At 28.1% G+C, this 23,460-nt stretch overlaps 3 protein-coding genes across 15 annotated transcripts; 2 read left to right on the top strand and 1 right to left on the bottom strand.

Annotated features, from left to right (window-relative positions):
- Positions 1–127: 127 nt before the first annotated feature.
- Positions 128–2,341, top strand: LOC141526933 (uncharacterized). 3 transcript variants are annotated; one of them, XR_012479125.1, is made up of 6 exons: positions 128–935; positions 1,013–1,234; positions 1,311–1,484; positions 1,551–1,760; positions 1,826–2,025; positions 2,056–2,341. XR_012479125.1 is itself a non-coding variant. In XM_074242133.1 (6 exons), the coding sequence occupies exons 1-6, from the start codon at positions 876–878 to the stop codon at positions 2,314–2,316; spliced, it is 879 nt and encodes a 292-aa protein (XP_074098234.1). In that variant the 5' UTR covers positions 128–875; the 3' UTR covers positions 2,317–2,341. The 3 variants fall into 3 exon arrangements, 2 of the variants coding, with proteins under 2 accessions (XP_074098234.1, XP_074098312.1); XM_074242133.1 differs by having other exon boundaries at positions 1,826–1,940; positions 2,219–2,341; XM_074242211.1 differs by lacking the exon at positions 2,056–2,341 and having other exon boundaries at positions 1,826–2,052.
- On the bottom strand, positions 2,026–16,942 carry LOC141525784 (uncharacterized). 10 transcript variants are annotated; one of them, XM_074240648.1, is made up of 16 exons: positions 16,792–16,910; positions 16,621–16,701; positions 16,274–16,493; positions 13,664–13,765; positions 11,837–11,970; positions 10,822–10,912; positions 10,497–10,745; positions 10,096–10,417; positions 9,510–9,981; positions 9,328–9,437; positions 9,161–9,258; positions 8,698–9,076; positions 8,094–8,638; positions 7,698–7,943; positions 7,447–7,606; positions 5,633–6,842 (listed from the first exon to the last, which is right to left on the bottom strand). In XM_074240648.1, the coding sequence occupies exons 1-16, from the start codon at positions 16,872–16,874 to the stop codon at positions 6,451–6,453; spliced, it is 3,684 nt and encodes a 1,227-aa protein (XP_074096749.1). In that variant the 5' UTR covers positions 16,875–16,910; the 3' UTR covers positions 5,633–6,450. The 10 variants fall into 10 exon arrangements, 9 of the variants coding, with proteins under 9 accessions (XP_074097161.1, XP_074096749.1, XP_074096618.1 ...); XR_012478994.1 differs by adding an exon at positions 6,947–7,088 and having other exon boundaries at positions 6,702–6,842; positions 9,161–9,437; XM_074241060.1 differs by lacking the exon at positions 5,633–6,842 and adding an exon at positions 2,026–2,407 and having other exon boundaries at positions 9,161–9,437.
- Positions 2,422–5,261, top strand: Tspan6 (tetraspanin 6). Of its 2 annotated transcripts, none has more exons than XM_074242627.1 (4): positions 2,422–2,600; positions 4,345–4,533; positions 4,611–4,790; positions 4,863–5,261. In XM_074242627.1, exons 1-4 carry the CDS (start codon positions 2,541–2,543, stop codon positions 5,157–5,159), a joined length of 726 nt encoding a protein of 241 aa, XP_074098728.1. In that variant the 5' UTR covers positions 2,422–2,540; the 3' UTR covers positions 5,160–5,261. The 2 variants fall into 2 exon arrangements, with proteins under 2 accessions (XP_074098728.1, XP_074098656.1); XM_074242555.1 differs by lacking the exon at positions 2,422–2,600 and adding an exon at positions 3,573–3,831.
- Positions 16,943–23,460: the final 6,518 nt, after the last annotated feature.

The raw sequence follows: 23,460 nt of genomic DNA on the forward strand, positions 1-23,460 counted from the left end.
CGTTCTTCAACAGTTACTATTATTATTATTATTATTATTATTATTATTATTATTATTATTATTATTATTTTTATTCAAGTCAAAAGTGCCATCTGTTTTATTTTTTATCAACATATAATTCTCAATGAATTTCAAAATATTTCTTTATCATAAACTTTCTAAACAATCATTAATCATTAAATAAAAATTAATTTGTTTATTTAGATTATTGTTTATGGATTTATCTATATTAATCATTGTCATTGTCGGTCTTAAAAGTTTTAAAAGTAACAATTTGAATAAATAAAAAAATGTAGATAAACCAGTGTTACTGAATCCTATACATAACACATATTTATATTTTTTAAGGTTATTCTGTTATAAATTTAATTAGCCATCAGCTCCAACGCTACAGTTCTCGTACATATCATATTCCGGTAAGAAACCTGACAGCAGCGTTCTACTTGCAAAAGGAGCCAAGTTCAAATAGTTTATCGTAAAATATTTAATAATGATTTCTTATATAGCAGAAAAACATTTTGACAATTTGTTAATATGTATTTTTTTTTTTTTAATATTTTCAATGATAAACAATGTTCAATAAATATAATAAAATCAATAAATAGTTTTTCTAATTGGAACCATCAGTGAAATACTTGCGGTGAACAAGAGTTGTTCTAAAAATATAAATAAATTTTAATTCATCATCTATACTGTGTGCTGCTGATGTAAAAGAAAAGAGATATACTTGTTATTACCAAAATGTATTTGGTCAACTACCATTGTCATTTAATTGAATTTAATTATAATACAAATATAATGTAAAATAAATAATTTAATAAATCATCTCAACTTTAAATAAATAAGTCAAGTGATTTATAAATATATATTATAAAATGACTGGAAGTTATTTTTGCTTACGCTATATACTTTTGAGTTGTTTTATTTTTCTTGGGGTAAGTCTTTAAGTTATAATAACCATTACAAATTATTAAATTAAAATAATAATAAAATAATAATTATTTTTTTACAGATTTTAGGTTTAATAATTTGTACAATAAGCAGTCTGTTTGTTTACCAACTTCACCAGCATAATTATTTATCTTTTAACAATGATACTTTGATAATTCATTATATTAAAGGATCATCATCACCTCCAATCATACTTATAATTACAGGATTAATAATATTTGCATTTATTACATACTTTTGGTACATTATTGACTACAAATACAATCGGCGGCAAATAATGACAGTGAGCATATGAAAAAAATTTATAATTTTTTTTTTTCTTATAATTTTTAAAATTTTAAATTATATTTATATTATAGTTTCTCCTAACATTTACTTTAATATCAATAATTGAAATTTCGATTGGCATATGGGTGTTGATAATTCACGAAAAATTAGGCGCTTTACTTGTAACAAGCTTGAAAAAAACATTGTCAATACCAAAATTGAAACAACAGATATTTCTGTCATCATTCAAAGAAAAGAATATCAAGGTAATTTTAAAATTAGTTTTAATAATTATATCAATAAAATACAATATCTAAGGATTATATTTTTAGTTAATTTGCTGTGGATACAATGAAACTTCAACACCTGAATTTGAAGAATTGACATCTTGGTTTTGTTGCAATTTCCAAAGACTCAACAATGAATTAAGAACAGTATGCGAAGATGTTTATGGAAAAGAATGCCAACATTTAGCGATACACTCTATTCGCTCGATACTTTTACATATTTTTTTATTAATTATTTGTTCAATAATTATCGAGGTAATAATTGTCACATTTGGTGTTAATTAAATTATTTATAAAATATTTATATTTTTAAATTTCAGACTCTGCTTATTGTTAGCATATTCTGTTGCATTAAAGTAATGAAGAAAAAAATACCAAGACGAATAGAATTAGCCCTACAAAAACCATCGACCCCGCTGGCGCTTAATGATTTTGGTACGAATTAGTTATAGTAGTTTCGTTTTAATTACTTTCAAGAAGTGATAAAATTTTCATTACTGACTTTTGAGTCATCATTCAGATATATATATATATATATATATATATATATATATATATATATATATATATACATTTAAACAAAAAAATTGAATTCTTAAAATAATCTAAACTTGGGTGGGGCATTACGGCGAATAATACTGTATTCATATAGAATATCATTGATATCTTTGTATTTTTTTCATCGCTAAAATATGTTGCCACAATACATATAGTGTATACTATAGTATATAGGAATATTTATATATACTCATACAACAATACAGTGGTAAAAGTGGGTACAAGACTGAAGACCAGTAGAGAAGAGTGGTAAATAAAAAGTCGTTACAATTGGAGATCGTGACGTTGTGCTGTATGACAAACCACCAGCAGTTGAATAACTCGTACACAAGATTAATTAAAACCTACATAACATATAAATAAAGTGTATTATCCACAATAATTATTATTAATTATTAGATTTTTAGTATAGTGGGAGTTATTGTTTCTTTGAAATAGTGATCAGTAAATAAAATATTCAAATATTTGTTTTACATAATGAATTGCGGTGAAAATACCATCAAGTATTTACTATTTATTTTCAACTTTATCTTCACAGTACGTATATATATATATATATATATTTTTTTTTTCTTTAAATTATCATCACTTTTACTAATATTACTAATATTACTAATATTTTTTTTTTTTTTATCAGATATCAAGTTTTATTAATAACAAATTTTTATTTTATATGGGTAAAATAATAATAATATTAATTATATACTGACGCTACAAGTTATTAGTTGACAAAGAAAAAGACCGGTCGATCAATTTTACCGTTAAAGATATTTACGTCATGGTTAAATACCTCTAGAAATAATAATAAAAATATTTCATAAGAAGATAAAATAAAATGCCCAGCCAAAGTTATTCCCCAAATATAATTAATAAATAAATTCTTTTAAATAAAAAAATAATAATTTGATAGATAAGAATAGCGTGTTAATTTGTCGTTTACTGTGTATTATAATTATAAAATTGTTTATACTACTCATCAAGTAATGGGAGAAAAAAGACGTATATATATTATATAAATGATAAATTTTGGTAGAGTACAATGAAAATAAAATAAATAAGTACGTATATATAGATAACTATGAATCGCGAGCCAATACGGATTGTATGTGCGATGAATAATCATCCAAGGACATGCGTTCTATCTGGTGATGACGTAAGTCTTTGGTAGATTAAAAACAGCATGTTATAGTATTATGTTGGTATAGTAGTATATAAAAATGAGTGCAGTAAACTGATGGGGGAAATTGTTCTGGGTTCTGGTCTTCTGGTATGAAATTTTATTGTAGTATAGCTGTAATAATGATGATAGAAAACTACTAGAGTTAGTAGTAGTGGTAGTGATGATAGTGATGGTGGTGGTGGTGGAACCAATGCTGATCATCGCTGAGAAGAGAGAGAGAGAAAGAGATGTTGATGATGAAGATGTGGATGAGGATGAAACAACAGCGATGCAACCAACCTTATGTAGAATGTAGAATGTATAATAATATACAGTCAAGTAGTATCGGCAAGCGAGTAATATAAGCACTACTACGAATAGTTGCGTCTCACCGATCCTCCAATAGTCGTCACAGTCTCTGTTTTAAATTTAAAAAAAAAAAAAAAAGAAAAAAAAATATAAACGTTATTTATATTAATTGTTATTAAATTTTTTTTTTTTTTAAATACTTTAAACGTCAATAAACTATCAAGTTTTTTGTTTTCAAAAATGTCGTGTGCTGTAGGATGTATCAAGTGGTTACTGTTTGTCTTCAATTTTATATTTTCCGTGAGTTGTTTTTTACACTGCTTTAAAATCGTTGGCGTCATCAGTATTATTATTTCATTAAAATCAAATTCTTTTCTTTTAACAAAAGTATATTAATAATAAAATATTTAAAACATCAAAAAAATTGCAACACAATACTAAAAAAACTACAATACATACAATGAGTGTTAAATTACATTGACCTTGGCTGATCTCTTTATCTTTATCTTTTTTTTTTTTTTTTTTTTTTTTTTTAAAGCTCAATGACAAAATTGTTACAACTTAATTAACACAAATAATTAAATAATTACTGTAATTGAATTAATATATATTTGTAGAAAATATTTTCTTTTTAATATAGAGTATAGAATTAATACAACGCATATTACTTTCAAGCGTATAGTAATAATATAATTATATATTTAGCCGAAACGGCAAGTTGTTTTTTGATAGCGTCAGATCATTCAGACTTTATTTATAAAATTAATTTTTTTCCTTTTACTAATTAAAACAATTTTTCCGTTTTTGTTATAGTTATGTGGTCTCGCGCTTATTATTCCAGCGGTAATTATCTACGTGAATATAAAAGATGTGTCAACTGAAATGCAAGAAAATGTAATATTTCCTGTAATAGCTATTATTATTATTGGAAGTATTATTTTCGTAATAGCATTCTTCGGATGTTGTGGTGCTATCAGAGATAGTCACTGCATGATAGTAACTGTGAGTAAATAAATTTAATAATTATTATTTACAATGATATTATTAATTATTAATTATTAATTATAAAAAATCAACAGTTTGCGATCCTGCTACTGACAATATTAGTGGCTCAAATAGCGATTGCAATTCTCGCTTTTATTAAATTAAAAGGATTTGACCGACAATCATTTGACAACACTTACGAAGAAATGTTCAACGATTACTGGAAGGAAGACAAAAAAGAGGATCGTATATTCATTGATCTTGTGCAAACTGCTGTAAGTAATTATAAATAATAATATATTTAATATATAATTTTTAATATTTATTATTATCATCATTATTATTAGTTGAGTTGCTGTGGTATTGAGGGACCAGGTGATTTCTCAGACAACAGATCTGGATTTAATGGAACTGTTCCAATGAGCTGTTGTCCAATAGATTCAAAGAACCATCAACAACAAGGCTGCAATCAGCCTTATCCAAATGGATGTTCCGAGAATGTCGCTGCTTTCTTCCAGCTTGCTGGTAAACTTCTTGGTGGAATTGCTTTAGGTATCGCTGGAGTTGAATTGATCGGGATTATATTCGCCTTGTGTCTTGCTAATTCGATACGAAACGCCGATCGTCGAGCATACAGAGTTTAATTTTTAATTATTACTTGTAATTATACTATAGCTTGCACAAAAAAAGCTAATTATAAAATAATCAAAAACAAAAAGGAAGAAATATATATATATATATATATATATATATATAAAAAAAAAAAAAAAAAAAATGATAATTTATATACTTTTACATTTACTTGTTAGGTACGATATTTTTCATACCAATATCTTTAGAATCTTATAGCATTAGTTGAGAAAAACAAAAACAAAGTTTATCTAAATGTTTAACCATATATAATGAAAATAAAATTTCCTACATTATATATTTATATAAATTCAGAAAAAAAGCTTTCTCTACGTAACTTGTGTTAATATTTAATATTATTAAATGGTTTATATATTTTTGAAAATAAAAAAAAAAACTAATAATTTATTTTTCTTTTATATATATATATATATATATATATATATATATATATATATATATATATATATTGTCATTATTTATTAAGTCTCTAGAGTTTATAATTTAACATCTATAATACATTGTATTTACAAGTTATTTGATATTTAATTATAATTAAAAAGAAATTTTATGTATAGTAATAATAATAATAATAATAATAATAATAATAATAATAGTAGTAGTAGTAGTAGTTACCTTTTATTCATTACACTTTTATAAATTTTATTATAATATAAAAGTGAAATGATTAAAACACTAATTTTTATACTATAGCTTATATTAAGGCATGATCAGTCATTACTGAGACAATATTTTTTTTTTTTTTTTTTTTTTTCTATTGCAGATCTTTGATTAAACAAACAAAAAAAAAAAAACAAACATTACATTTCTTGTAAAGATTTGACAATACTATATCAGACTTTTTCGTGTACAATATATAAATTATGAAATAATTTCAAATTTTTAAGACAAAATTACCACAACATGCTGCTAATATTTTCAAGTATTTAATTATAAAAGATAAATATATTTACTCGTAATTTTGTGAACTCAGAGTCTAAAAAATTGGAAAAGCATTAATAAAAATAAAATATTAAAATTTTAAATGAGTATGCATAAATAATAAATAAATAAATATTACTTCGAACTTATTGATTTAAATCTATTTTGTATTTTTGTTTTATTCTAAGCTCATTTATATTTTTTTTATTAAGATAAAAATGACTGTGCTCAAGTTCATAATAAATAAGTTAAATAAAGATAATTTATAGTGAATAAACAAAAAAAAAAAAAAATTAAGTATATTGAGAGTAAAACAATAATAAATATCAAGTCAGTAAATCTGGACATAATCAAATTTGTTGTTTAAAGTGGTGAAACTTGCATATAATTTGTGGTAGGAAGAAGGTTCTCAAGTTTGCTAGATGTTGTTGTCGATGTCTCTGAAGATGACAAGGATGAAAAGGATTCATGAGAATTAATCTCGTCAAGAAAGTCAAAAGATGCAACAGCCTGACGCTCCTTTTCTCCGTATCTGACAAAAAATTCTTTGCCACGTTCAATGATCGAGGGTCTTGAATAAGAGTTCCAGGTAGACGATATCCTCAACACACGATGAGCTTTAGCTGCTGACGCTGAATTAAACACCACAAGCAGCGGCGGGTCAACACGTCTCGAAGATTTTTTACAATTATATTCTCCCCCCTCAAGTTCATTCTTTCTTTCGCTCTCGCTCTCATTCCTAAATTGCAGCAGCTCTAATGGGCACAAAGTAGCTCGGCTTAGTATTTAATCATTATTATTATTATTATTATTATTATTATTATTATTATTATTATTATTGTTATTATTATTTTCTTACACTATAATTTATTATACGAGATTAGAGGATTTGTTTGAGCTCTTGATCCAAAATATTTAGTATTAGAGAAATTGATCGTCACTAAGCCGAACTACATAGCTTTTCTCGTGACAATCAAAGCACACTGCGTAGGCGCTATCATCTGAACAGAAAATAAAGTAATAGCTTTGTACAAATGTCAATATGATGTCAATTTATTTTATGTATTTTTATATGTGTCTTTTATCAATGTTTTCGAAATATTATTTATAATTGATGATTTATGATAAAAAGGTAAAAAGCATTATTTAATTTTAAATTATTTAGAGTCTATCAAGCAATTTTAGCGGCAAAGTTTTACTAAGATTAAGTTTTTAAAAAAAATTAATTTGCCCTTGATTATTTATAATAACTAATGCTTTTATCCTGGTGTTATACCAACAAATATAAAAGCTATTAACAAGCATATTAATAAAGCAAAATAAAATTAGTATAAAAGCATTATAAATAATTAAGCAAACCTTTTTTTTGTCGACGGTAACGATGCAAACGATGAAGATACCGATAATCAGGAGAAGGTTCATCGCCAGAATCACTACCTGCAGCTGATCCGGCACTACTAGAAGTTGCTGAAGAGCTTTCACTGCTTGCCAACATCACGTCCAAAAGATTCGCTCTAGCCTTTAATTCATTTAAAAAAAAAAAAAAAAAAAAAAAAAAATTAATAATAATAATAATAATAATAAAATAATCAAGTAACGAGTCTTTTTACCTTTGGGTCGGTAAAGTCAATGTCACGTTCAACGTGAACCCATCCAGTGGGACAGCAGCAGGCTAGATCGAGTTTTTCTAATTTAACTTTATTGGATGACGAATCCTGAGTGTTTATTTCATTGTCTTCGCCTTTTCTTATCATCCTATTAAGCTCGTTGATAACGTCTTTAGAAGTGGCACGCTCGTGGAAGCTCAAAGATCGATTTTGCCCCTCAATTAGAAGAGACGCTCTTACAGGACTCACCTGATAATAATATAATAGCAATGTTTTAACTGACGTTGATAGTAATAATAATAATGGTGGTGGTGGTGGTGATGAGAAGATGTAGATGATGATAGTTATGGTGTTGATGATGGTGATGTTAAATCATTTAATTTTAACTGGACATCTTACAACTGTACTAGGTGTTGATGAAGTAACATCTTCATCTTCTTCAGGTACTGCACCTAGCAGTGTTGTTGTTGTTGTTGTTGTTGTTGTTGTTGTTGTTGTTGTTGTTGTTGCTGCTGTTGGAATTGTTGTACAAACGGCAGTGAAAGTAGTTAGATTTGAAGAATTAAATCCAGTGTCGTTAATTTCACTACTGCCAGTATTCGAACTTTCATTTTCTATTCTATCTTGCTTTAAATTTTTGACAATTTTAATTTCATCACAAGGCTCTAATAAACTACAATTATTAATACTATTACTACTACAACAACTATAATTATTGGCAAGTAATTTATCTGAAGATTCACTGCAACAGCAGTAATTTTGATTTTTTTCAAATGACTCATGCTGTTGGTTCAACACCGTTGATGATGATGATGATGATGATGATGATGATGATGATGATGATAATGTTGTTGTTGTTGTTGTTGTTGTTGTTGTTGTTGTTGTTGTTGTTGTTGTTGTTGTTGTTGTTATTACAGTTGAATCATTCTTATCATAGTCTAGAACTATTAAAATTAATTATTAAGTTAAAATGTTATTTTTCACAAATAATTTTATAAAATACCTTGAATTTGAGATTGATGAAATTTTTTGTTATCAGAATTATTTGGCATTTCAGTGAGGTACATTTGTTGCTCTGCAATAAAAGATAAGACACTGTGCAGCGCTTGATCTCGATCTGGCAGAAAAGGTTTGCCGCTTTTGGAAGACGTACTGGCAAGGCTTTTGGTACTTTCAAATTTGACTAGCCGATAAAAATCACGAGTAAAGTCTGTTCCGATAGAGGGAGAATCAGGATCATCGCTTCCGCAACCAGACAACGCAGCCGACGACCTCTTACTTGAGCTTTCAGGAATACCTTCTTCGGCACTACTCCAAGATGCCCCGGGGCTAGAAGCATAAGGCCAAGAACCTGTTGCTCTTGCATCCATCAAAAGTGCAACCTATTTAATTTTACACCGTTAATAGCTATTTAATTTTTGTTATAGTAGTAATTTATATATTATATAATTTAATAATCTAATTACCAATTCCCCACCAGTTCGGTCAGCCAAATAACTAGCTCCATTCCATAAAAATTCATTGGCGTCCTCTTCCAATTCAATCGGATTGTTTTCTTTAATAGCTGCAAGTGTTGATGATATGATAGGATTACGATTTTCTTCTTTCCAAATTAGTGATGATGATGACTCACTTGTTAAATCCTCGGTTGACAATGAAAAACTCCAATCTTCTAACTCAGCTCTGTCATACTCTAATTCAAAGAGATCACGATTTTGTTGAGCACTTCTCGTATCATCTAACCTATTATAATTAAATTTAGATTTAATAAAAAACATTATCATCAATAATAATAATAACAACAACAATTGTTACCTGAGCCATTGTTGAACGTAATCGGTATCCCATCCGTCTTCTTCAACAACAAACAACGAGGATGACTCAACAGGAGTTTGTTGAATATTGCAGCAAGGTGAATTAGATGAAATTGTAGAGGTCAATTTAAGATAAAGATGACTGTCGGAAAAACTTCTCATAACATGTTGATAAGGAAGTAATTGTTTAGAGGGAGGATAACTGTGTCTTTGATTTATTCCAACAGTTAGATTAAGAGGAAGAAAAAGAATGTCCGGATCACCACCGGTATCCAAAGCAACAAGCCGTAAATCCGTTGATAAATCACCTTCAGTCTCGTCAGTTGCTTCTTTAAGATCTTCTAATCCTCGTATTGGCTCTTGGCCTCGAGCTCCATCACCCTGAACGTCTGATGACATTGTCGAATATCCTTCGTCTCTATTTACACTTTCAGGACTTGAACTACACTCTTCTTCAGATACCTGTTTTTGACCTAAAAAAACATTTGTATTAAATACAATAACATTTTTAATAGTAATATAATTATAATTTTAATTTTGATTTTAATTTTGATTTTTTTTTTTTTTTTTTTTTTTTTTTTTTTTACCTATAGATCGATTGCGTCGATATTTACCAGCCATAACAGTTGGTATTTTAAGATTAAGTGATCTTGGTCTTGGTAAAGGAATCCAGGATCCACCACCACTGTCAAATCCTAGAGCAGCAACTAATCCATTAGGCCCTGCTTTGATTATACCTCTGATAAATTCAGATGATGATTTACTACTTGCTGTATTTCCCATTCCATTAGATCGAGTCGATGATTTTGTTTTCGTTGTCGTATGAGCTATTAGTCCAGAAAGCGCTCGATTTTGGGTTTCTAATTCACGTATACGTCTTTTTAATGTTCCTATTTCTTCTCTCAAACCCTGATCGAGTTTAATATTCATTTTAATATCATTATAATACTATTATAACGTTAGTTAGATATCTTTTAAGTCCTACTACCTTTTGAGAAAGCAATGCCCGAACTACTTGATTAGCAACATCATCGAGACACCTTTCATATTGTCTTCTTTGAGCATCAGCGTCTCTAACAAGAGCAACGTGTTCAGTCTCTAAAGTTGCCAATCTAGCAACAAGAGTACCGTGGACTTCTCCAGTACAAGCAGCTTCCAAGCCCCTAAGTTGGCCTCGCATTGATTCATTTTCTAATTGAAGCTTTGATATCTGAGTTTGACATTGATGTACGCGCGTCTAAAGTATTTTAAACATATTATATTATTTTTATTATTTATAATAATTAATTATTACAATTATAATAATATAATACCTCATATGAAATTGTAAGCGCTGTTTTTTCTTGTTTTAACTGTTCTACCTTTTGCTTTTGTTGAAGTAATCCTCTGGATGACTCTTCGATCCTAAAAAAAGTTTATTAATCCATTTATATTGCGGTTATTAAATGTAAAATTAGGTGAGAATAAATAAAATAAATAACTGGGGCAATTGTAAAAGACATGACGGGATTTTACAATAAAAAAAAAAAAAAAAAAAAAAAATTACAAAAGAGGATTTCACGAGTGTGAGGGAAAGCACGTACAAGTGTCTGTCTTATTATCTATCGCTATACAAAAGAATGTACTTGATTCGTCGATAATACTACAGCAGTAGCAGCATCAAAAGTATCAGAATGACGACGTGTATGTATGAAAAGAATTATTCTCAATATACCGTGTCGTTCACTTGAGTAGATCGAGTACTACTTGCTCTCATTGAGTGCTCTTGTTTTTGCTCTATCACTTTATAAAATACCCTCTGAAGCTTTACAATAAAAACCACCACCATTTATTTATTGTATATATATTATTATTAATATTTTTCAAGTTAAAATTCAAAATTCATGTCAGATTTTTTTTTTTTTTTTTTTAAATATTAATTTATATCTATACTGTAAATCTGATAGCATGTATATATATATATATATATATATATATATATATATATATATATATATATATATATATATATATATATATAGATGATCATTCATTGACGATAGAACGTGTTATTGGCCCCAAGCCAATATCGATGATTTACCGCAAGCGTCCGGTGGTTATTGCTTCCCACATTCACATACAGTAACGCGGTTGTTTCGTTATTTATATTTATGAGACCTATGAGCAAAATACTTATAAATCATTTGCATGTATCCAGTGTTTCTATTTTATCAAACCGCCTATTTTTTATTTCTCTTTTCAATGATTTTCGTTGTGCATCAGTGTGATATAAAATTAAATAACACACATCACAGTGTAATAGATAAAAAAAAAAAGAAAAAAAAATACCTTGAAAATTCGCGTTGAAGATGGTGAACTTTCGCTCGAGTGCGTTCAGTTTCAGCCATAGCTTCTCGTGCCCGAGATTCGGCTTCCAATCTAAGGCGACGTTCCCGTTCCACATCTCGTTGTGTCGCCTCTCTCTAAAATAAAAATTAAATTTATTATTACAGATCTATTGCAATATCAAATTGAAATCCCGCAACAGACGACCATCAATTAAACATAATTTTATCAATTAATACCTTAAAATTTTAATAGATCTACTATTAATAACTATTAATATTAATTTAATAAAATTCAAGCTTTGATTTCATTTTTTTTATTCATATTTAGTACATTACCCTAGTGAGTTTAGTAAAGTTGGCGCCCATGAGGCGATGAGTTTTTGATAGGTGCTCGGTTTGGGGGATCGCCTCTCTGCCGGGACATCCCCGATGTGATGTCGCGGAGGGTGAAACCCCTCCGCCTGGTACTCCACCCCAACCGCGCTCACGAGCGGCCACCCTGTCTGACCTTGTAGTAGCAGTAGCTTCGTAAAATTGCACTGTTCCCTTTCACCCGACCTATTATTCTTTATCCTTTTTTTTTTTTTTTTTTTTTTCTACTCGTTATTTCAATCTGAATTGTCGAAAATTTAATTTTTATTTTTTTTTTTTGTTTCTTTTCAGTGAAATTTTAATATTTTTCTAATAAATTTACTGAGTAAACTGTAAAATTTAAAAACTTATTTTGGAAACAACATACGAGATAAAAAATAATCTGGTTTTTAACTGAACAAGATTTAATTATAAGAGGGTAAACTTATTAGTATAACAATTTCAATAATATCTCGGTATAAAAGTTATGATATAAAAATATTATTTATTATAAAATTGTAAAAATGTTAAAAGTAAAAAAAAAGATTATTTTTTTTTCTTTTTAAGCACATGAAGATGCTTTTATAACTAGTTCATTGTTTAATGTATTTAAATTGTTTGTAAAAATTCGCGATTAAAAAAAGTGCGTCACGCGTCAAGGACGCCGGCGTACTGATTGGAAGCTAGAAGTAACAGTCAGGCTCCCTTCGAAAATTCACTATCACCCTAAGTTAGCTACCCCTTACAATTGCGCTTGCGTACTTTCCATTTGTTTGTATGTTAATATTAAATACAATAATATATAATTACACATGTCCGAGAGCTTACAACTGTTGTTTTACTAACTATTAAATATTTATGCAATAATAATAATAATAATAATAATAATAATAATAATAATAATAAACAATATTTAATTCATTTTTTTAAGTAATAAAACAATGATTAAGCCCCACGCTAAAAATTGTATTTTAGAATCATAATCGAGAAGAAAAAAAATAAAAATTTGTTAAGCGAAAAAAAAAAATGAAGATGGTTAAAATTACGAAGAAATAATCTACTATTGCGATTATTGTTTTTTTTTTTTTTTATTTTTCTTATCTCTTGTTTCAGTCTCTAAAAATATCTTCCTGGACTGTCGTGCCATTCAATTAACTTTATCTTGGAAACATTTTAGGGTGATATATACAAAGTTCAAAAGTAGCAAAAGTAGCAAGGGTGTCTTGCGCACTGAAAATAAATTGTTATACCAGCTATATTATCTAGAACAAATATCTGAAAACGTTATATACATAATAACGTCACACATCACTAAATTACTATTTAATAATTTCAAATTATTATAAATTATATTAATATCAATACATATTCTTTTATAATAATTTGTTAATTGATGTTAATCGTCTGTTATCGATCATCAATAATATTTTATACGAAAAATAATATTAAATATCAAGTATCAATAAAAATTAACAACCTTCAATTGTAGTTTAGTAATAGTTGCACGATCACGCTGGGCTGCTGCTCGTTCATTTTCTAAAATTTTTTCCAATTCTTTTACTCTTTCATCTAGACTCTCCTAAAAAACGAAAAAACAAAATTTCAGGTTAAAGATTACAAAAATTTTAAATCGTTTATTATGCATTTTTAAAATTTATTTTTTTCCTTTTTTTTTTTTTTTTTTTTATCTCTGATATAAAATAAAATAATTGCTTTTCTATAAGTAATATAGTATAGTTTTTATTATATGACAAGAGCTTTGATTTAAACGTATTTTTTTTCTCACCTTTTGCTATAAAAGTAATTTGTATATAAATTGCCGTTTATTGATCAATTTATCTCACATTTATGTGTTCTTTAACATTATACTTTTACATTTTTTAAGTAAGCTCAGGAAAAAAAAATTTATAATGCGTCACGCAACATTGAGGCGTCATCATCATTATATATATATATATATATATATATATATATATATATATATATATATATATATATATATACACATATAAAATAACGTTTATAAATATAAAATTTATGGCAAAGAAAATGCAATAACGAGGGTGAATTTTCTCCTTAAATAATACAACTCAACAACAATGTGAGATAAATAAAATAAAAAATTTTTTTCATTTGATTAATTTTTTTATTATAATCTAAAAGTATCATTTATTCGCGTGCTGTATAACTGATAGTTAAAAATTTTTTATAAATTCACTTTATTTTTAAATAAATATGTGGAAAAACTTGAGTTTAACCCTTAAACGTTCAACTTAAACGTTCCGGTATTCTCACACGCAAACAAGCATTTTATATAATTATATGTATTATTATATCTCGGAAAAATCATCAGAGACGATAAACAAAGATTTATCTTTAAAAAAAAAAAAATAAAAATACCCTATCGATTTAATATATAAAATATTTCGAAAAAATTTTTTTTAACTATACATAAATATATAAATTGGAGACAAAGTAAATATAAATGTCATATATCTATCTATTAACAGTGATGAGTTATAAGCACATAACAGGAATAGAAAATGATAGAGAATTTGTTTTAGGGTGAAGTTGGAATATTGGTTGGAACCGGCGCCGACTTTTGTCACTATTCAATACACCGTGTATTCAACAATTCGATACATAATAATAATTTTAAAAAATACTCTCCCCCTTACTATATGCCCTTAGAAATAAACGAGAGTATATATCTATATAGCGACGGCACTCGGACAAAAGATAAAAACCAGCATTATTATATTTTTTATATGTAAACTCACCTGATGATAAACTACACGTGCTAATATAATACAAAGTATACCTATACAGTGTACTTATATTGCAAGGTGGAAAAGAGTTACATTAAGTTTACTGAACCAGCTGGCTGTTTTTTAAGCTTTTTTATTTTTTTTAATTTTTATTCTTTTAATTGTATTTGCGCCTTCTTACAAGGTTAAATTTTACCGTCAGCATACGACGATCTCCAGTAATTTTCTAATTTTTTTAACATTTATTTTGTTCGATTTTGTGTTACTGTCACTGAGGCAGGTGCAATTTTTGCTGTTCTTTGTTATTCACCAGGTGTTTATTAATATTTAAATTTTCAATAACCTTTTTTTTTTTCTCCTTTAAATTTAAATTAATTATTATTTTTCAGTATTGATGTATTGTAATAGTTGAGATAGTTTTAATTGACCCTCATCATTTTCTTGTTGACAGGCAGTCGATGCCGATATTGCGAATTATTTGTGGTTGTTGGCTGTCAACCTGCTAATGACACATACTGACAGACCTCAATGAGCACGATCTCAAGAAAAAAGGATATTAAAGTTAGCTTTTGCTTTACTTCTATCAAATTCCCGTTTCACGTAAACAACCTTTTGTTGATTATTATTATTATTATTATTATTATTATTATTATTATTATTATTATTATTATTATTATTATTATTATTATTATTTTTATATAATATTAAAAGACAGTCTACCTTTTTATAAATTTTTTGATACATTTATATATTAATTATTTTATAAATAAATTTAATGGATAAATTTGACAGTAATTTATTAAAATTACTAATACAATTTATTTTATAAAATAAACATTATTATCGATTTCGACACTCTCAATAATCGAGACATCGATCAATTAATACATACACTAAACGCCTACAAAGTTTACGTAGGCGCTTTGTTCCGCTTTTTTTTTTTTTTTTTTTTTTATAAATCATAACTTTCTATCAAATTTCAATTTTTTTTTTTTTTTTTTTTTTAAACCAGAGATTAACAAAAATGGACAAACTAAAATATTTATTATATTGAATTTAAATTATTTACTAAATTAATTTAATATATTTTTTATTATCTATAATAAAATTATAAAATATTCAAACAGCTTCATTTTAATAATTATATTTACCAGGGTCAAATATTTCTCGGAATCCGTAATTAAATTAACCAATATCTTTATTAAAATTAATCAACTAATGTTGTTGGGTGATGGTTATTCTTTCAATTAATTATAAATAATTGCATGTTATTAATTTAATTGATAAACGGTAGTTTTAATTATATTAAATAAAATTACCTTAGCAGGATCAGATTTTTCTGGTTGCTCAATACAGGTTTGTGAACCCCGAGACACAGCATTTTTTCTGTTGGCAGTGCCCTCCTGTGAAGGCCGTACAAACTCGATTCTACCACCCTCAACAACGATATTAGGGGCTGGTGGAAAATTTTCTGTATTACCAACGGTATCATAATACCCCAAAAGACCTGCTTTTTCACCGTACAGGGGATGAATTTGTCTACAACATTCAATTTAATAATACTCAGTAACAATAACGCGAATTATTATTATTATTATTATTATTATTATTATTATTATTATTATTATTATTATTATTATTATATAATAAAATATAAGATATTTACCTCGGTGAAGGAACAGACCGTGGTTTATCTAATACAAAATCTGAGCTGATCGATGACTCAGTTCCCCGTCCATTGGATGACCTGAAACACAATTAAAATTCATTTGGTTACTACAATATTGATTTGTTTTTTTTTTTTTTTTTTTTTAATCTATGAAATTAAATGATATACATTGATAATATTGCAGCTGAAATAAATAAAACAAGATATATGTGAGAAACGATAACAATTTCCGGCGGATATACCATATACATTCTATTTTAAAAAACGCAAGACATAGTCTTCAAGTTTTTGCTGCTTACTGCATTTAAAATTTTTAATTAACCGTCCATTTAAACAGTGAATATTAAAAAGTATTGAGATTCTTTGAGCGTTAATACAAAGGAAGTAACAGTCCCGGTCGATAAAATAAATAAAACTGGTCTTATTGCCATTCGACAATATTTATATATTATACGCACGTACATACGTCAAACACGATATTAATAATAATTATTATTATGAGATACTTAAAATTTATTTATGGGTAGTTTAATTGGTTGTTAGTTTGTAAAACGTAAAGTAATTGAAATTGTGTGCTATAATAATAATATAAGAATAACAAAAAATAAAAGATAATAATTATAAATCTGGATAAACAAATGAAGAGAATCAGATATCAAATTGCATATAAGAATATCTTCTTATTCTTGTATATATGTATAATATATAATCTACAGATAGCATATGTGTTGTAACTCTTTACTTTGCAAGTCGTCAACTAACGAGCGTATCCGCGGCTGACGGTTCTGCGAGTTACTAATTTATCCAAATGCCTCTCGTACTCTCTTGTATAAGACTACCAAAACTGTTTTATATACATTATTATACCATCAGTATATGTGTATATGAACATGTGCATCTTATACGTACGGCTGTAATCGCATTCCAAGTCGCATTTCACATCATAGACTTTTAGCCTTATAATATTATTATTAATATTATATGCAATACATTCATCTCCATTCTAATTTTGGATCTTGTAAATTACATTAAACTAATAATATTGATTACTTGTCATTAGTTAATAAAAAGTGTAGAGTATATTTTTCTATCTATACGTTTCTCTCATATGTAAAATTCATCGGAGAGTAATAAGTATTTCTTGGAGCAAAAACAACAAGCCCCTGAAGGTTAAATCTATATAAAAATAATGTGAATAAGGATGATTGCCGATGGTTGTTGGTTGTATTTTATTTTTGTTCGTGCATTAGATGCACGCACGCGCTCTTATAGTCGAGTCATTACGTCATTAAAGAGTTACACGGTTGAATAGCCGACCTGTATACTGTATACTGTATACTGTATACTATATACTATATACTATATACTGCGTATACAAATTACAGAGATGGTTTTATATTCCTCAAGAAAAACCTGTATGTTTACTTGATAAGTTACTTTTAACTTAAATGATCGGTCTCTGCTCCTATGTGTTATCCAATGATAATCGCTGATTAGACTGCTACATGCAGTACTCTACAAAACCCCTACAATATAAATTCAAGTGATTTTTATTTTATTTTTAAATATTAAATATTAAAGATTAAATGTAGAATCTTCAAGAGAATCTGCGGGTTATTGCGTCACTATAGTGATTCATATCATGCGGGATCAGACACAAACAAAAAGTGGGCAGGTGAAAGGTGCGAAAACTCTTTTTCAGCTGGATAAACTGTACATTTACTATTTATCATTGTTAGTACTATTATTACATTATTTAAAGATAATTGATAAAATTTTAAACTATATTTCAATTGATGATAATAACTACTTGACTCATATACGGAGGATTAAATTTTTTTGCTTTTATCTCAGTAAGCGGCTTTTATACTAAATGTTGAATTTTTTTCATTCACCATGAATTAATGAAAAATTGGTAAAGTATCTTTTCGAGTACTAAAAATATTTTTCAAGTAAATTTGAAATTTTTTTTAAAATAAATATAATTTTATTATTTTGTTTAAGTATAATTGTTTGAAAAGATAAAAAGCGGTACTGAATTATTCCCGTTATGATGGCAACCATACCAACAGCAACAACTTACCAGGTAAATAATCGTGTGGTGTGTTTTAAGTGCTGAAGCAGCAAGTTGACTAGGTTCAAAACCCGCAATCCACATAACACACATGACACGCGGAGTATGGAGACAACCAGTCTGATGAGCCAGAGTACATAACGCAAAGGTGTACAAGCTCTACTCGGTGAAAGTTACTTTTAACAAAGGGTACATGCTGCTACATATATCACTATATGTATATGTATATAGTATATATATATATATACATATATATATATATATATATATATATATATATATATATATATATATATATATATATATATATATATATATATATATATGTATCTATGTATACAGAAGAATTAAATGGAACTGGCTCCAATAGTAGTATAGAGTATCACTCATACGTTTTTTTGATACAAATGTATGTATGTAATGGTCTTGCTGGCGACGACAAAACCAGACATTGCGGCTGCTGCTGCTGCTGTTCCTACTACAAGTAGAATGAGGGACCACCCTGCAAAGGTCGAAGAATCGAAGAATGCGATAGTTACAACGCACACTGGTATATAAGTGTAACTTTAGATATAAAACTGGAATTGGTACTTGATATAGTGTCATCTAGCACGAGCTTCATATTATATCTTGATACCATTCAATTTTCATGATTAGATAATCCATCAAATATTATTCTTTGATATTCAGCATACGATCAGCATCAGATCGCCAATCCATCGGACAAGTACTTGTGTTTTTTTTACACTGGGTGTGATTTTTGTGAATACTTATTGATGGTGACATATCAGCTTCTTAACTTCTTTTAGTTTAATCATACATATGAAATTAAATTGTTTTCCAGAGTAATTTTTTTATATTTATTATTACATAGTAATAACAACTATAATGATAATTTAATTTAATGATAATTGCGATAAGATAATATTAGAGGCTGTTACACTCTAAAATTAGGTGTACCGACATACCGATGCAGTTGAGGGCAACGATCACGTGACGATAACACAAACATAAATATAGTTTATGCTCGGTTGAATAACACTTATTATTATTATTATTATTCTGGAGGTTTTAATCATGTTAAACAAGTTGTTGTATTAAATCTAACGATAACCGTTTTAAATTGTATTATAGTATTATTTTTAACCATAATACTATTATTAATTGTTTATTTATCTCAAGTGTAAAAATTTTTGCAATTTTTAATTTGTATTGTGATATGAAATAATAGTTCTTGTCAGGAACATATATTGTTCATTATGTCATTATTATTGACAAAAGCTCTGTTTTATTTTTTTAAATTGTATATTATACAATAAAAATGCATCAACTTTCAATAATCGGAAGCATAAGGTGTATGATGTTTGTCTCACCGCATATCCGGGATTTTATTGTGTCTACACCTGTGCATCAAAAACAGGGATGATTTACATTTTCTAGTCTGACAGTTGTTTACTCATAAACAAAGATGTTAATAAATAAAATTAAAAAAAAAAAAAAAAAAAAAAACAATTTAAAAAGATGAAAAGCTCTCTCTCTCCAGAACAGTAGATATCAAAGAAACATGGTCAAAGAGAAGAGAATGGATGTACATATCAAGAGAATGAGAAAATAAAGGGAAAACCCATTACATCAGTATGTATAACACGCATGATATATGTTTAGATGTATGTAGTTTAGGGGTTGTTGAGCTTTGAATAGACCAAAAGGGTTTCATGAAACAGTTTACTATTAACTACTCCAACAACAACAACAAAAAAAAAAAAAAAAAAAAAAAAAAACTTTCGCACTGAGACAAAGCACTCGCAAAAAAAAGACACCAAAAATAATATAACATGATTAAGAAAAAAAAAATTCTTGAACTAAGAAAGTTTTCTTAATTTAATTAGACTGAAGAATTTTTCTTTCACATCAAATTTAATGTTAACTAGAATTTGAATTTTCGCGCGTAAGCGCGCGCTTGAATATAGAGTTTGCATATATTTTCATGCTTATGATATATTCGACCTATCACATTACGAATAAATTGATGCCACATACATTTCATCTCAATTTTATATCAAAAAAAGGAAAGGATTTTTTTTTTTTTTTTTTTTTGCTTAAAATACGTATATTGTGACATATATGTCCCTTAATTTGTTATATCTATTTATCTGCGGGCAGACAACGATCTTTCGTTTGTTGTCTTTGGTTTTGTCATCTATTTCATACTGGTCTTGATTTATTAATCTAAAAATTTAAAAGAAAAAATAAATAATTCGTCTTTGTCTTTGTTGATGGACATGCATCAGTGAACTAACCATCTCAAGCCAACCACAAAAAATAGTTAGCCAGCCAAGAGAATCAGAATCAGCTTATTCTATCCGGTCTCAGGTCTTACAGCGCTTGTCACCGTCATGGTCACTGCGTACACTTGTTTTGGATCTGATGATAAATTAAATAGAAAGAAATAAAGAAAGCGGAAACGAGAAAAAGATATTATAATAATAATAATTAAAAATAGAAAAAAAAAAAAAAATATATATATATATATATATATATATATATATATATATATATATATATGTATATATACCGCTTTTTATGGCTAAATTGGATGTATTCATACTGTTACTACCACTATTATAGATCACAGAAAGAGGATTCAGTTCGATGATGAAATTACAGATATAAATTTACACGCCTTTCATTATTAATGAATATTACACGACAAAATTATAAATGTATACTTTTAAAAATCCAGTTATTGAGATATATATATATATAAGGAAAAAAAAATATGCTTATTTTTTGATTTCGTAAGAGTTGAGAATAATTTCGTGCCGAAATTTATATTATTAAATATTTATATTATAAAAATTCATTTTTGAAAATTTTTTTAATTAAATTTTAGATCATTTTATATTATACGTAATAAAACGATATGCTATTATACACTGAACTTGAAATACACTAGTCACAAAAATTAAGGGATATAAAAAAAATTCCAAATTTTTTGGTGATTTTCAGCGAGCTGTAACTCCGAGGAAAATGATCGCACAGAAAAAAAAAAAAAAGCAAATTGTAGCTCCAAGTGTCTAGTTTTTAGATATGACCATGAAAATTTTTTGTCATCGTCAGGTCTGGAGAAATCCTAAGAAAACTACTGAAAAAAAATTTTTCGAAATTTTTTTTCGTCTTAAAAAGGTCTACGGGCTTCAAAAAAATTTTTTCGATTGTTTCGTTTAAAAGCTCTTTTAGTAAATTTAATACCCTTTAATTTGACGTAATCAAAAAGCCTGTACGATAATTTGCCGCGGAGTTATCGTCAATCAAAGCAAAAAAGTTTTTTTTGACTTTGGAAATCAATAACTCTGGAAATAATGACCGTATAGGAAATCGAAGGAGGGTTTTGAAAACTACACAATATTCTCTATAAGAAAACGTAAACCGCTTTTGAAGAAAAAATTTTTTTTGAATTGAAAACTCGGACTGAAAAAAAGACAAAAATTCGCATAATTAAGGATATTTGGATAACTTGGTATAATTTTGGATAAAATGGATGAACGAAGGATATCGTTGGTAATTTTTTAACTTCAAAGTGTCCCCTAAAATCCCTAAGAAATTCAAAGCGCTGCGATTTTTTGTTCATAGTGCCCAGAAGCTTCAAATTCTGTGTTTTTGCAAAAATCACCATTATGAGCAATTTTGTGATTTTTATTCATTTTTCCATTGAAAAAAATTTTTTTTTTCAAAATTCTTTATTTTTTCGATCAAAGAGATTGATTTTTCAAGAAATTTGAAAAAAAAAAAAATTTTAATTTTTTTCGAAAATTTTTTTCGAAATTTTTTTATCAAAAATTTTTTTTTATTTTTTTTTATCGTCTTCAGAATGCTTCACTATTGTCAAAAAAATTAACTCAATTTTTCTGTCCGCTACAACTGCCTTAGTTTTAAATCTCATTTTAAAAATTCAATAAAAACAAATTGATATACTTCCCCGCGGAGTTCGGCTTTTCCTCACACAAAACTTGAATTTTACGTTTTCTTTTTAGCCTAAATTCCTTACGTGAATTTTATGTAAGTTTTTCTTTGATAAGCACCTTTTGATATGCCTCGTCGACATTTAGCTGCCACAGATGTGGCTCGCATTGTTACCCTCCTTCAAGAGGGCTACAGTCAGGTGAAAGTAGCAGCTTCTATGGGAGTGAGCCAGTCCGTTATCAGTCGGGCCTATGCCCGATTTAACGCGACTCAAAGTTACGATCGTCGTCCGGGTCAAGGTAGACTACGAATCACTACCGAGCGTGATGATCGAGCTATCATTCGAGAAGCTCGTCGAAACCCTACTGCGCATGCCCACACGATCGCTCATCAATTTCGCAATCGTCGACAACGTCCTCCCCAACAACACATATCGGCATCGACGGTTCGAAATCGCTTTCGAGAGCAAGGACTACGCGCTAGACGCGCAAATCGCGTGCCTATGCTCACTCCACGACATCGCCGAGCCCGATTGGCCTATGCTCATGATCATCACCATTGGGGTCGTAGACAGTGGACCAGTGTATTATGGACTGACGAATCTCGATTTTGTCTTCATGGCAGCGATAGATGATCTCTCGTTTGGCGCCGTCACGGAGAACGAGATCGGGATGGTTTTACGAGACCAGTTACAGCTTTCAATGGTGGATCAGTCATGGTGTGGGCAGGCGTGTCCTTCAATACCAGAACCCCGTTGGTCATCGTTCGTGGGACGTTGACTGCCGATAGGTACGTCGACG

The sequence above is a fragment of the Cotesia typhae genome, unplaced genomic scaffold (assembly GCF_013202065.1).
Source record: "Cotesia typhae breed Kobodo isofemale line unplaced genomic scaffold, CoteBio_Ctyphae contig_10, whole genome shotgun sequence".
Classification (NCBI taxonomy): Eukaryota; Metazoa; Arthropoda; class Insecta; order Hymenoptera; family Braconidae; genus Cotesia; species Cotesia typhae.

Coding starts and splice junctions, on each gene's coding strand:
- LOC141526933 (XM_074242133.1), top strand. CDS start 876: ATGACTGGAAGTTATTTTTGCTTACGCTATATACTTTTGAGTTGTTTT. Junction 1,761..1,825: donor TTTGTTCAATAATTATCGAG/GTAATAATTGTC, acceptor TTTAAATTTCAG/ACTCTGCTTATTGTTAGCAT. Junction 1,941..2,218: donor GCTGGCGCTTAATGATTTTG/GTACGAATTAGT, acceptor CAATACATATAG/TGTATACTATAGTATATAGG.
- Tspan6 (XM_074242627.1), top strand. CDS start 2,541: ATGAATTGCGGTGAAAATACCATCAAGTATTTACTATTTATTTTCAAC. Junction 4,534..4,610: donor GTCACTGCATGATAGTAACT/GTGAGTAAATAA, acceptor AAAAATCAACAG/TTTGCGATCCTGCTACTGAC. Junction 4,791..4,862: donor TTGATCTTGTGCAAACTGCT/GTAAGTAATTAT, acceptor CATTATTATTAG/TTGAGTTGCTGTGGTATTGA.
- LOC141525784 (XM_074240440.1), bottom strand. CDS start 16,874: ATGTATATGGTATATCCGCCGGAAATTGTTATCGTTTCTCACATATAT. Junction 9,438..9,509: donor TACGTTCAACAATGGCTCAG/GTAACAATTGTT, acceptor TAATTATAATAG/GTTAGATGATACGAGAAGTG. Junction 8,639..8,697: donor TCATCAATCTCAAATTCAAG/GTATTTTATAAA, acceptor TAATTTTAATAG/TTCTAGACTATGATAAGAAT.